This window comes from Ananas comosus, linkage group 9 (assembly GCF_001540865.1).
Source record: "Ananas comosus cultivar F153 linkage group 9, ASM154086v1, whole genome shotgun sequence".
In the NCBI taxonomy this organism is placed as follows: domain Eukaryota; kingdom Viridiplantae; phylum Streptophyta; class Magnoliopsida; order Poales; family Bromeliaceae; genus Ananas; species Ananas comosus.
In genome coordinates, this window is record NC_033629.1 from 502,806 (window position 1) to 516,877 (window position 14,072).

The following is a 14,072-nucleotide window of genomic DNA, read 5'->3' on the forward strand; positions in this document are numbered from 1 at the left end:
AGTGGACTTGACTCGCTTAAATGGAGATGGACCTCACATCAAAAGTTCACTGTTAACTCCCTATATAAATTCATCACTTATGCAGGCCAATCGGACCCAATCAATCAGCAGCTATGGAAACTAAAAATCCCCGTCAAAATCAAAATATTCGTCTGGTTGCTACTTCGCAAGAGGTTGCTCACGGCTGATAGACTCATCAATCGTGGGATTCAAGCTGAACCCTATTGCGTCTTCTGTGCTTTTTCCCACGAGTGTTGCGATCACCTTTTTAGCGATTGCGTCTTCGCACGCTTTCTCCTACTCCGTCTGACTGGGATATCCAGCGGTGTCCCGACTGTGGACGTTCGAGATCGCTGGAACTCTCTATCTCTTACCCCGGATGCCATCGCAAGAGCTAAAGGATTAACCAAGCTAGCGGCCACCTGGTGGGTTATCTGGACCGAGCGAAACAGCTTTGTCTTCTCTTCGACACTTCCGAACGTTGTTAGAGCTTTAGATAGAGGCTCATCCCTGTCCAACTCCTGGATCTCGCTTCTGTAATCGCGCAACGTCGCCTTTTACTGTATTCCCCCTCTCTCCCCCTGCTCCTCTTCTCGCCCTGTTTTGTCTCTTTTTTTCCTTTAATGTACCTCCCCTATGTTCTTTCTAAAGGAAGCCTAAGCTGCTTCCACCTTGTACGCTTAGTTCATTGCTCTTAGTGAATGAAGCAGGTAGCGTGCTACCTTTCTCTCAAAAAAAAAAAAAAAAAAAAAAAAAAAAAAAAAAAAAAAGATAAAAGTAATGACCCCACGCAATTATGGATCACTTTGAAGCAGTGTCCTCGAATTCTTTATTTATTATTCTCAATTGTAATATCCTAATTTAAATTATTTTATTGGTTAAATGAGGAATTTTGTTGCATTCCATTAACTGTTAATCATTAATTACTATATTTTTATTTATTAAAAATAATTAAAACTATTAAATTTAACAATAGTACCACTTTTTAATTTTATCGACTAGAGTCGAACTAATTTATAGAGTGTGTAGTGTGGGTTTTATATATATATATATATATATATATATATATATATATATATAGCTAGGCTGGTATACTATCGGTAGCACGGAGGTCTCCATACTACTAAGTTGTTTTTTAAGTTGTTTTCAATATTGTGGTTTCCAAATTGGCGATCGGCTCTGTTAGACTTGATCTACACTATTAAAAGTATTTGAAAACTAAATTTTATAATTTTTCGGCATTATTTACCAATCAAACAAGTAGTTTAAAAATAAACTGTTGAAAATAAAAATCTTATGAAAATGATGATAAAATACTTGAATTTAAGATCAGAGGTACTGATCTTACTCTAAATAGTGAAAACAATATTCTATAAAAATTTTATCAGATTTGGATTGTTTTACGTCGTTAAATTTACAAACGTATCACATCTATTAATTGTCAATTTTGAAATTTTTGATTACTAGCCAAATGATGTTGAAAAATTATAAAATTTAGTTTTCAAATAATTTTAATAGTGTAGATCATGTCTAACGGAGCCGATCGTTGATTTGAAAGCCGCATCATTTGGTATACACCACGCTGGTCCTCCTCCTCCGCCTCGGCTCCCGCCCGGTGCTCGTGGTCGCGTCGCGCTGTCAGGGCCCTTTTTAGTTGTCAACGGTCCTGACCTTGTCAATAACATTGAGTTTGTAATGAGTCTGTAAATGTTGTGTCGGGCAAGACTTCGACATAGGATTTTTCTTATTTTGGATGGGCATTACATGTAAATTGGCATCCGGTTGGCTACCCGCGGGTTCACTTGTGCTACACATCCAAGGGGATATAGGTTTCGCTAACGATGGCCGCTTATGCGACGGATTGAGCCGGACGCGTGTCGGACATGGGTCGGCGGCCTATTTTTCCATGGATGTGCGGAGTGGGAAAACGTACCCCTCGGTGAGCACCTTTGTACCCCGGGGTGCCAAATGGGTGGATGCTAATATAGGGTAGTACGGGAAGGTTGGGTGAGACGTATTAAGTGAGCCCGCTTCGCTAAAAGCGTAGTGTCTTGGTGATCATTTTGCCCTCACCGGCCATGCCCGACCAAGTCGAGTCTTGTGCCTTTCGCTTGTAGTCCAACTTTTCGTTATCAATAAAATACTCGTTGTTTGTACCAATTTGCAGGATCCCTTTACGTGCTTTCTCTTATTTCTCGGTCGTTGCCAATTTGCGAAGTTGTGCCTCGGGACGGTTTGGCTTGGCTGGCTCGTTCTGTGCAGGTGACAGACGAGCGCCGCGCGGGCTTTTCGACAAAAAGTCATTAGACCCGTGACAGCGCGGCGAGGCGGAGCAGTGCTTCAGCGCGGCGACCGACGTGGCCTTCGCGAACCGGCCACTGCTCCCGTCGATGAAGTACCTCACCCACGACTACACTACGCTGGCGTTCGCCAGCCGAGGTGCTCTCGACGCACCGCCTCACGGCGTGCGCCGCGTTCCGCACCGAGGAGGTGCGGGGGATGGCCCGGAGGATCTTCTCCGATTGGAACGCCGACAAGGTACGTACGCACGCACCTGCATGCCTAGCTAGCTACGTGCATTTTTTTTTTATCACGTACTTTGCTCTTGGATGCATGCATGGTTTGTTGGTTTAATTAGTTTTCTATAAGAATAAGAATTAATTAATTCGTGATTAAGTGTAAGAATTTTGCTGCTTTTTTAGATAACAGGTCCTAATTATTTATAGAAAACTAATGTAGACTTTTCAGAAAAACAAAATATTACACTTAATTTGAATTATAATAAGATAGAAAATTATATATATGCTAAATAACAAGGGGATTTTTTTAAATTTTCCACTAAATAGTCATAGATTTAGTGTACGTCAAAAAACCATTTCATTTTCTCCGTCTCACCTTCTTGTTATTACTAATCTTCTTTATTCTACATGCATATATGCATATATTTGTAATATTTATGCTTATTGATCTCTTTTCAATCCTACTAACTAATTATACATAAGTAATTAGTAAAATCTCATAAAAATTAAGGGTAAAATTTAATAAAAATATAAATAATTTTAATTTGAGTAAGCGTTGTTCGGCCGCACCACGTGTCTCAAATTCCCACTTTTTTTGTAGTTGCACATGAAAACAGCTCAGTACACTCGTAGTAATCGTAATACACCATACAGTGTCCAATATATAGCCTATTGTAAACACAGATCTAATCGTGAGTCGTGACAGGGTTGAATGAACTTACCGAGTTAAGAAACGTTTAAGAAAACGGGCCAGTTAAGTATAAGAAAGATGGGATCCCAAAAGGGTGGGCCCAAAAGGGTACGGCCGACCACTCCTTGCTCCGGTGGGGCCCACCCTTTTTTTTTTTCAACCCCTCTCTCTCTCTCTCTCTCTCTCTCTCTCTCTCTCTCTCTCTCTCTCTCTCTCTCTCTCTCTCTCTCTCNATAACAATATTAAAATTTTATACGGGATAAGAAAAGTTGTACACCGAGTATATATAAGATAAGCTCATAGATAATCTATAATTTGAATTCTTTTTTGTTTTTATTTACACCACGTGTAAAATTTTAGCACATGGACCAACTCTATTTTTAATAGCGGATATAACAAAATTAAAATTTCATACCATGTAGAAAAAATTGTACACCGAATGTATAAGACATGCTCATATATAATTTATAATTAATAAAAAGGATAAACTTCAAATACCATCTATGTGGTTTTGCATTTTTTTCACTTTAGTACCATAGAGTTTAAAGTGTATCAAGTTAATATCTAGTGGTTTCATTTTCTCTTTTCGTCGGCTCTCCCGTTAATATTTCGTTAAATTATGTACAAAAAAACTTCAGATACACCACTTAGGTTTATTGAATATTCATTTTAGTACCCTTTAGTTTTAACTTTGTTACTGATTTAACGAAAAAATAATAGTGGATTAAATAATACAAAGAGAAAAATAAAATCATAGTGGTGTATTATATGAATTGAAATTTTTTTAAAAAAGCTATTTAATAGAAGGTTATTGGAAGGGGTTGAAGTGTTGGCGGGGTCTACCCAATTTCCCCACTCGGCACTCTCTCATTACTTTTTCTTTTCCTTTTTTTTTTCTTTGGCGTGCGCTACATTTAAAAATACTTGCATGAACAAAAAAATATTTTTTAATAATTAATATGGTAAAATTAAATTTAACATGATAAAATATATAATATATAAAAAGTCTAGATACAAAAATTACTGAATTTTTATTTTAAAATAAAATTTTATAAATATAGTGTAAAAAAAAGTTAAATATCCGGTTGACTTATTTTTTATAAATAGGCAATTGTTGTAAACCTTTTATTTTTTAGTAGTACGCTATTTTGTATTTTCTTGTTATTTTAATTCGGCAATACGTTATATAATTTTAATTTTATTTAGTATTGTAAAATTTTTTAAATGAATGTGCTTTATATAAAATTAATGTAAAATATTATATTATTATATATTTTTATATACTTATAAAATTATGCATATTTTTTAAAAATAAATATTTTAAAAAATAACTGAAATTTCTTTTTTCGGCGGCATCCGGCGGCTGGCACTTAGCTATATATAGGGCACACGAATATCTATAACTCTATATGAATCCCCAATAAAAATGATGACATGGCAAGCTCTCCTATTTTTAGATTTTTTAGATTTTTTAATGGTGGTTTATTCTCTGAATTTATTGTTAATTAAAATGTTACTCCATGCATATAACATAACAGAAATAAAACTAAATGAATCCCTAAAACTACTACCTCCTCATCTCTCAAACTGCTCCCTTCTCACCTTCCAACCCCCGAGATTCCTCATCTTCCAAAACCCCTCCCTCCTCATCTCCCAAATACAGAATAGTGGTATGCATGTAATAAAAGCCATGACCTCTTAGTTACCAAACTCCCAAATAAATAGTGCTATGCATGTAATAATTAAAAGCCAAGACCTCTTAGTTACTAAAGCTTCATCGATAGCCTAAAAGAGGATAGAAAGTTTTGCTTTAGAAAGTGAGTCTTTTTACTATTATCATAGCCAATAGCATTCCGAAATTCCTGTTCTTTCCTCTTGGGAAAAGCTCTTCCTTATTTTATTTATTTATATAAAAGAAAAGAGACTGTTCTTGGTCTAAGGCCCTTCTTTGTCCTCTTTCGAGAAGATCATAGATAATATTGGGGGGTTTTTTTCGATACGAAATGACAAAATGGAAGTCGTCGAATGGGACTTTCGAATTGTCTAATTGAAGCTGCTAATGCGGATTCCTCTCCTTCTATGTGGGATGAATATGTATTATTTCTCTCTCTTTTTTTTTATTGCATATTACTGTTCATGAATTAGTCATTTGAGTTATACAAAAATTGATGGAGTAAAATTATAAAAAAAAAAAACGGATTAAATTAGCATTTACATCAACAAACTAACATAGTATATAGATTGTTGGCTTATAGATATATGAAAAGTAGGCTTTTACAATTTAACGGTAGTTAAAAACTAACTATTATTATTTTTAAATTTATTTGTATGACTATCATATATTCCTTCATACTTTTTATTTTATTTCTTTACATTTCGTACTAATTTTTTGATGGCATGACAATTTGAACGTCTATAGACAAATGCAATAATAATTGGCTTTTAAGATAAATCTAATTTGAATTAAAAAAGATGATAAGATAGATAAATATCTTTATATGATTAGTTAAATATGAATTTGAGCCTTTTTAGTTTTTCTTTCATTATTTATTACTTTTCATAATATTTTAAATATTTTTTCTATTTTTTTTAATATTTTTATTTATTTGTTAAATTTGTAGACTGTAAATTTTTACTAAAATGTTTTTATCCGTCGCATCGCGCGGATTCCTATGCTAGTTTATAATATAAAAGCATTATTAGCCTTGTCGATGATACGCTCATTAAACACGTGTGTTGTTTTCGATCCTTTACGTAAGCTATTACGCCATCACACGCCACGCTTTATATACAGCGCCCTACTCTCCTCATTAACAACTCACACTCAGTGTACGTACTCAACAACAACAACAACAATCACAATGGAAACGTTTACTAGTTATCTCTCGCTCAGTATTGCTGTTCTGCTCATTCTCATCATCAAATTTTCCTTCGCTTCGGCGAAAAACAATAACAAGAAGCTGCCGCCGAGCCCGCCGTCGCTGCCGATCATCGGCCACCTCCACCTAGTGAAGCGTCCCCTCCACCACGGGCTCGCGACGATCTCGGTCCGCTACGGCCCCGTGCTCCTGCTGCGCTTCGGCTCGCGCCGAGTGCTCGTCGTGTCCTCGCGCGCGGCGGCTGAGGAATGCTTCAGCACCGACAACGACGTCGCCTTCGCCAACCGGCCCCGGGTCCCCTCGCTGAAGCTCTTTACCAACGGATTCACGCTTCTCCCCTTCGCCAATTACGGGCCCCTGTGGCGCAACCTCCGCCGCATCGCCACGGGCGAGGTCCTCTCCGCCCACCGCCTCACCGCCTCCGCTGCTTCCCGCGCCGAGGAGTTGCGGGGATTGGTGAAGAGGATGTTCTTGGATTGGAAAGCCCAAAATAAGGTACTAGACATATTGAATCTAAGAGATGTGAATGGCCCATCACTGCTCGCCAACGGGAGTGAGAGGCAGTTCAACTGCATCTATCTATGGCCCCAGACACATTAGCAATAATTGCTAGGTGCTACCAGCCATCCCTAGAGCAAGTGGCAAAAAGTTTGGTGGTTGATACCTGAGATCCAAGTTCGAATCCTAATTGATTCATATTTTTAGCTAAGTTTATTTCTAAATGAAATAAACGAAGCGGATAGTGTGCTATCTATCTCTCAAAAAAAAAAATAATCGCTAGATGCTGAAAATAAATAATTGACACAATCCTTATCCTGATAGCTTAAAATTTTCTTTTAATAAAACTTATGTCCTATGTATATTTTTTTCCAACTCCTTGGCCATTTTCCGTCAGCTCTTGTGGTCTTACTTTTTCTTGAGCATATTGTAGTTACACTTATTAGCAATAAGTGGTCGGTGAATCTGACAATTTTTTTTCTTACTATTAGGTCATATTTTTTATTATCAAATTTAAATCTTAGCCCTCCCGAATCTTAATTCCTAGCTTCGTCCCTGTGCATGCCCCCTCTCTTGAGAATAATAAGAGCTAATTGCAGAAATATGATTTGTTTTTTATTATTCAATATATATAGAGAGAGAGAGTTAAACTGGAATACTATCAATAGCAAACAGACTCCGAGACCATCTATTTGTTTTCGATGATGGAGCCTCCAAATTAACGATCAGTACTATTGAACATGATCTATATCATTTGAAATATTTATAAACTAAAATTTAAATTTTTTCGACATTATTGGTCTAATGATTAAAATGTTTCAAATTTTGTCGCTTAACAGTGTAAAAATATCCAAATTAATTGAATATTGGTTTAAAAATTTTTTAAACTGTGTAGAATAAGATCTATACTCTTGATATTAATTACAAGACTCATATCATCACTTTTTAAAGAATATTTATATTTAGCCGTTTATTTTTGTGTCCACTTGATGGACAAGAGAAAGACATCGAAAAATATAAATTTTGATTTTTAGATACTTCAAATGGTATAGATCATATTTATCAATACGGATCATCAACTTGGAGACTCTATCACTGAAAACTAATTGATAGTAACGGAGCTCGTTTGCTAGTAATAACATTCTAGCTCAACTATATATATATATATATATATATAAAAGCACGTATTTCAAATTTTGGTATGTGGACAGACCCATTTTTTGGCAGGAAAAAAAATGATTTATCTTTCCTTACGTAAAACAAATAACGTAATGAAACAAATTTTTAATTTCTCTTTATCTCTAAAATAGAAAAATATATACTTATTCAAATTTTTGCCAACCGAAAATATCTACTATGAATCTATATTTTAATTTATTTTTTAAATTTCTTTTTCTCTCTAAAATAGAAAAAAAATTCATGCTTATCCAAATTTCTGCCAAAATATTTTTTGTAAATCTATATTTCAATTCAAAATTTAAAATTAATTTAAAATTTTAAATGTTGGGACTATCAACATATTACAATGGAAATAATTTAATAGATAGATAGGTTGATAAATTTGTAAATTACATTTTTAAATTAATATGACATACAAATTTATGATCAATTTGTAAAAAAATTATCTCAGATAAGAACAAACGGTTATGATCAATTTGTTAAAAAAAAAATTGGTATCCATCTATAGTTTCAATTTTACGAACGGTTATGATCAATTGGTTAAAAATATTGAAAATAAAAATGAACTGTTATGATCAATCTGTTAAAAAATAGCACTTCTATCTATTTATTTTATATTAAAATTTAAATTTGAGTTTAAATAATGAATTTAATTTAATTTAATTTTTAATATCAAATCTATTAATTTATTTTATATTAAAATTTAAATTTGATATTGTAGATATTTTCTAATAAAATAATATATAAATTTACAAAATATTTTATTCTAAATTTTTAAATAAATATGAATTAGAAATTTTTATTAATTTAAAATAAATCAAAATAATTATTACATTACATACATTTGCATGTACGCTTGCTCACATCATCCGTTAGATTATACTATTCTACCAACAACTCACTCACCCTTAAAGTGCTCATATCATCCTAACCGTACATTACATTCATCCAAGGGCGAAAAACTTGGTAGCACCAAGTGCTTGGTGCTATTAATAATATTCCAGTTTAGTTCTACATATATATATATATATATATATATATATATATATATGCACATACACACTAACGTCTTTTTTTATAAATTATTAATTATCACTTTTTAGATTAGAGAGAACAGTAACTGATAATTTTAGTAACAAAATGATTAACGATTGAATCAGCTTTAAATATTTAATTACTTTGTTAGTGTGCTTAAAATTTTCTCCGTTATTACGATGGGGGTCGACATATCAATAGCTTCAAAAAAAGTTCTCATGTGGTATAGATTATTCTTTTATTACTTTGCTCTCGGATGGTTGTTGTTTTAGTTTTCTATATATAAGAAATAATTCGTAAGTGAAAAGATCGTAAAAATTTTGCTGCTTTTTTCGACTATAACAGGTGCTTATTTATAGAAAACGAATGTAGAATTTTCAGAAAAAGCAAAATATTTCACCTTGAACTACAATAAGATATAGAGTAAGTTAGTTACATGCTAAATAAACAAGGCGATTTTTAAAAATTCTCCAATGAATTAATAGTCATAGATCATTTACTGCCAAAAATCACTTCATCTTCTCCATCTCACCTTCCAGTTATTATTAATCTTCTTTTATTGTACATACATGCATGCGTGCATATAATTGCAATATTCATGCTTATTATACATGCATGCATGAATATAATTATACTAGGCTAGTAATTATTATTAACTGTGAAAACAATTAATTATTTTGGATATAGAGTGATGAGTCGTCGTTCACCAAGGTGGAGATGAAGTCGAGGTTGTTCGATCTAGCACTGAATGTGATGATGAGGATGATAGCAGGGCGAAAGTACACCTTCTCACAAGGCGAGGGAGTCGGAGGGTCGGAGGCCGCGAAGCGATTCAGGATGATGGTGGAAGAGACCTTCTTGTTGATCGATTCGACTTCAAATTTAGGAGACTCTCTACCCATGCTAAGGTGGTTTGATATCGGAGGGGCCGAGAAAAGGATGAGGAAATTGCTGAAGGAGAGAGAAGAGCTGAGCCAGAAGATTGTCGACGAGAAGAGGAGAGAAAGCGAGGAGGAGATCAAGAAGGAGCAGACTATGATCGGAGATCTGCTTGAGTCGCAGAAGCAAGATCCTGATTTCTATACCGATGAAACCATCGAAGCACTTGCCTTCGTGAGTCTCGCTCCTCTTTTTTTTTCTTTTTTTTTTTCGTGTGTATGTTAAAATTTTTAAAATGTATGATTCTGCTAAGTTTAATTATTCTGAATATATATAACTTTATGTGAAACAGCAACTTGTATTAACTACATCACTCACATACCGACGAATTAAATTCTCAATTGAAGTTTTCTAAAGATAAGCTAAAGTAATTAAATATTAGAAAAATATTAGTTAGAAAAAAATAAATTTGGACGGTCTTTGGTAATTAAATGGACTGTAGGAGTTGATACGTCGACATAAACTTTTTGCTTCTCACTTTTGGTACGAACATAGCCACACCAGCAGGAGTGGGATGGATCAACTTCAATGATGTGATAGTCATGGGCAATAGTTTTACCAATCAAAGTTGTTACTTAGGTGACCCACAAAAGTTCTTTTCTAAATTATTTCTTCCTGTAAAGAAAAAATATGGTGAACTAACTGGTCTTTACATCAATTGATATCTAGCAATAATATATATTTACCATATTATATGCATTAATATATTAGTAATTTTTAAAGAAATTTTTACTATTTATAGCAATACTCGAAAAAAAAAAAAAAAAAAATTTATAGCAATACTCGAAAAAAAAAAAAAAAAAAACTACTTGTACACCCATCCGTGATTTGTGAGTTACACTTCATTCATCCAATGAGTGAGGTGTTTCCACTAGCCACAGTGTTAATTACTAGTTACATTAAATGACTGGTAAAAATACCTCACCTATTAGACGAGTGAGATATAAAATATACACCTCCCGAATAGAATGCACATGTAGCATTGCTCTATAAATTTTTGCTCCTGATGCACCCAACTTAACAAGGCATGAATCAGTAATAACCCTTATAACTACTGCTTTTTGAAAGAGCTTGTTAGCAGGGGGAACGGATACCACGTCGAACACCATCGAGTGGACCATGTCGCTCCTCCTCAACAATCCTGAAGCCCTAAGAAAAGCGGCGACGGAGATCGACGCTCGTGTGGGCACCGATCACTTGGTGGAGGAGTCGGACATCGCGAACCTCCCCTATCTCCACTGCATCATCACCGAGGCTCTCCGCCTCTACCCAGGAGGGGCCCTCCTCATTCCCCACGAATCTGCGACGGAGCTAACCATCGCAAACTACACCGTGCCGCAAGGCACCATGCTACTGGTCAATGCCTATGCCATCCACAGAGACCCCGCCGTATGGCGCGAACCTACGAAGTTTAAGCCGGAGAGGTTTGAAGCTGGGAGAGAAGAGAAGGGGTGGATGATTCCGTTCGGGATGGGGCGGCGACGGTGCCCCGGGGAGGGCCTCGCGACGCGGGAGGCGTCGCTGGCGCTTGCGACGATGATACAGTGTTTCGAGTGGAAGAGAGTCGGGGAGGAGGAGGTGGACATGACTGAAGGAATGGGGCTGACTCTGCCCAAGGCATTGCCTCTGGAAGCACTGGTTCGGCCGCGCCGGAACATGATCGATTTACTTTCCAAGCTCTAAATGCATATCATGAGTTGCATTTCACAAATGCAGGAATAAAAGAAACTATAAATGTAAGCTAGTACCGCACCAGACCACTGGTTTGTATGCGTATGTTAAGGGGTGAACTTCCTATGGCATATCTCTGGTAGTAGTAAGTTCATTTATGTAGTTTCCTATGTAAAACTTTCAAGTTCATTTTTCCTTTGTTTGACGCCTCTTCGACTTTTTATTTGCTTTGACTTAAAACAATTTAGTCACAACCTTGCTTCGAGAGGAATTAGATTAATTTAACAAACAAAAATCTTTTCAAACATCAGTACCATATAATCACATTAATTTGCCAGATGACAATCTGCGGAGAATCCGTTAAACAACAGCATAACGTTTCAATGAGAAATGTAGGAAGCCTATCATTAAATCTAAAAGCCTACAGCATCATAACAGCTCACTATATTTTGAAATCCACAACACATACAGTGTTGTTAGAGAAACATGCGGCAATCTTATCGCCTTCTTTGTTCCAGCACACTTCGAAGATGCTGCCGCCGCCTCTGTAGGTCTTCAATATGTGCAGGCACTGGTCTAACGATCTGCTCGCCAAGTACTCACCGTTGGGGCTAAACGCGACAGAATATACAGGTTGCCTGTAGTTGTATTGTACAACAAGGAAATTACCATAAGAATACATGGGAGCACTACAATGTATCTATGCCTAGGGTCAATTACAAATTCAGCCACTGAAGTTTGATCATGACTCCATCGTAGTTCCATTTCTAACAATTTGGTCCCTAAAGTTTATCCCGTGCAACGATAAAGTTCTTTAAATTAGAGCAAACGGTAACTAACTATCGTGCTGGCATGGCATCTTTCTTCTGGCAGTAGAATAATAGAAGGACTAAATTATTTCACCGGACAATTTGCAATGACTAAATCGTCAAAATCGATATTCTTCTTCAATGAAATTGGTCTTTCTCATTGTGAATCGACTATATATGAGAGTCGGTCGCAACATACCGGTCACAACATACCGGCCAAATCTAAGCTCCAATGAATATTGTATTAATTAATCACTATTATTGGATTCAACAGAAAAATAAAAAAAGAACCACCCTTTTCTTTGTGGATCTTAAGTTTGTTGGGAATCCGGTACTCGCCCCGGTACCGGATCTCGTAAATCCGCAACCCGCTCCGATACCGACTGCTGTGGATCCGGTATCGATTGTTGGGATTCCGCAACGGAAGCGTCGAATCGGATTTTTACCATAAACCCGTCTCCTCAGCAGATGCTGATACAATCATAAAAGAGAAAAATATGCAGGTAAAATAAGATTCATTAAATAAGAGAAAATTACACCTGACTCCTCTTCTGCACAGAATAGCTACAACCCGAGCCCTCTCTCTGAATCTCTCCTACCATTCTCTCGTCTTCTATACTCCCAGAAGACATCTCTTTCATCCTGTGCATCCGTGCACAAGGTATACTAATGACCCACGGCTACGAAAGCCGCACACGTCCTCTTGCACCCATGCACTAGGTGCAACCAAAATCATGACCATATTGGCCATGCCATATGGGTGTGGCTAATCCATACCACCACCACCACCGAAACAATAGCACATATGCTATATTTATAGCTTACATCAAAAGCTATCCAAATCCTAGTATAATTAAGATTCCTACTCCGATAAATATTTATATCTATATTTGTTTATCTCTAATAGATTTAAATATTTATCCTAATCTAATTAGATTTATACTCTAATTAATATTTAAATATTAATTTATCTCCAACAGATTTAAATATTAATTCTTATCTAAATAGAATTCAACTACAAATCTAACCAAATCCTAACAAAGTTTACTGCCATGACCTTAAAGTAGGGCAGAGAAAGCACACTAATGGCGAAATGAAGTTACAAATCATGTACTTGTTCACAAGTTATCACTAATGAGACCACACCGGCCCATATTCTTATGGGCCCATTAATTTCTTTGGGTTAAAAAAAGGAGTCACTTAGGCCTGAATATCTAGATATCCCTTCTAGTCCATTCGCGCACTTATGACAAAAGACCAGATAGTTAGTACTAAAGGTTTTAGATTTGAAATCTAATTATTTATATTTTTAGTTAAATTTATTTCTAAAAGAAATGGACGTCACAGATAGCATGCTCTTTAAAAAAGTAAATAGTATGCTATATTTTTGGATTCAAATGCAAAATTTCAATCAATGTATCTGTAATGTAATTATCAGTTGAATTTTAATGCAATTTTGCATCTATTAGTAGAGAGTTTCATCCCGTGTGTTTATTCATTCTCTTACCTTAAAAATCGAAATTTAGTTTGTCAAATTTGAAAAAGATTAAAAAAAAAAAAGTGTCGAGAAAGGAAGAAAAAAATACATAGATAATTTACGTGATTTGGCACTATCTTAAGTCCACAGGCAAAATATATATAATCAAAGTAAAATACAAAATGTCTCTCTAAAAAAAAAATCTAGCTCCAAAATAAACTCTACACTCTCTCTCATCCTAAAAAGTCTAGAATTAATGCACCAATTATATTGCTGATATGATGTTCCCAACTAATTAGATTGCTTCTCTTGAATTCATTCGATTATCCCATCATGATTATTAGAAAAATATTTTTATTATACTTTTCTCTAAAA

General features: G+C 35.4%; 1 protein-coding gene across 1 annotated transcript; it reads left to right on the plus strand.

Annotated features, from left to right (window-relative positions):
• LOC109715302 (cytochrome P450 81E8-like) lies at positions 6,033–11,624 on the plus strand. The gene is made up of 3 exons (XM_020240241.1): positions 6,033–6,584; positions 9,489–9,914; positions 10,809–11,624. The coding sequence occupies exons 1-3, from the start codon at positions 6,072–6,074 to the stop codon at positions 11,421–11,423; spliced, it is 1,554 nt and encodes a 517-aa protein (XP_020095830.1). The 5' UTR covers positions 6,033–6,071; the 3' UTR covers positions 11,424–11,624.

What these genes read in the sequence shown, in the direction of transcription:
- LOC109715302 (XM_020240241.1), top strand. Translation starts at nt 6,072, where the DNA reads ATGGAAACGTTTACTAGTTATCTCTCGCTCAGTATTGCTGTTCTGCTC. An exon ending in ATTGGAAAGCCCAAAATAAG is followed by an intron (nt 6,585 to 9,488) that starts GTACTAGACATA and finishes TTTTGGATATAG; the next exon opens with AGTGATGAGTCGTCGTTCAC. An exon ending in CCATCGAAGCACTTGCCTTC is followed by an intron (nt 9,915 to 10,808) that starts GTGAGTCTCGCT and finishes GCTTTTTGAAAG; the next exon opens with AGCTTGTTAGCAGGGGGAAC.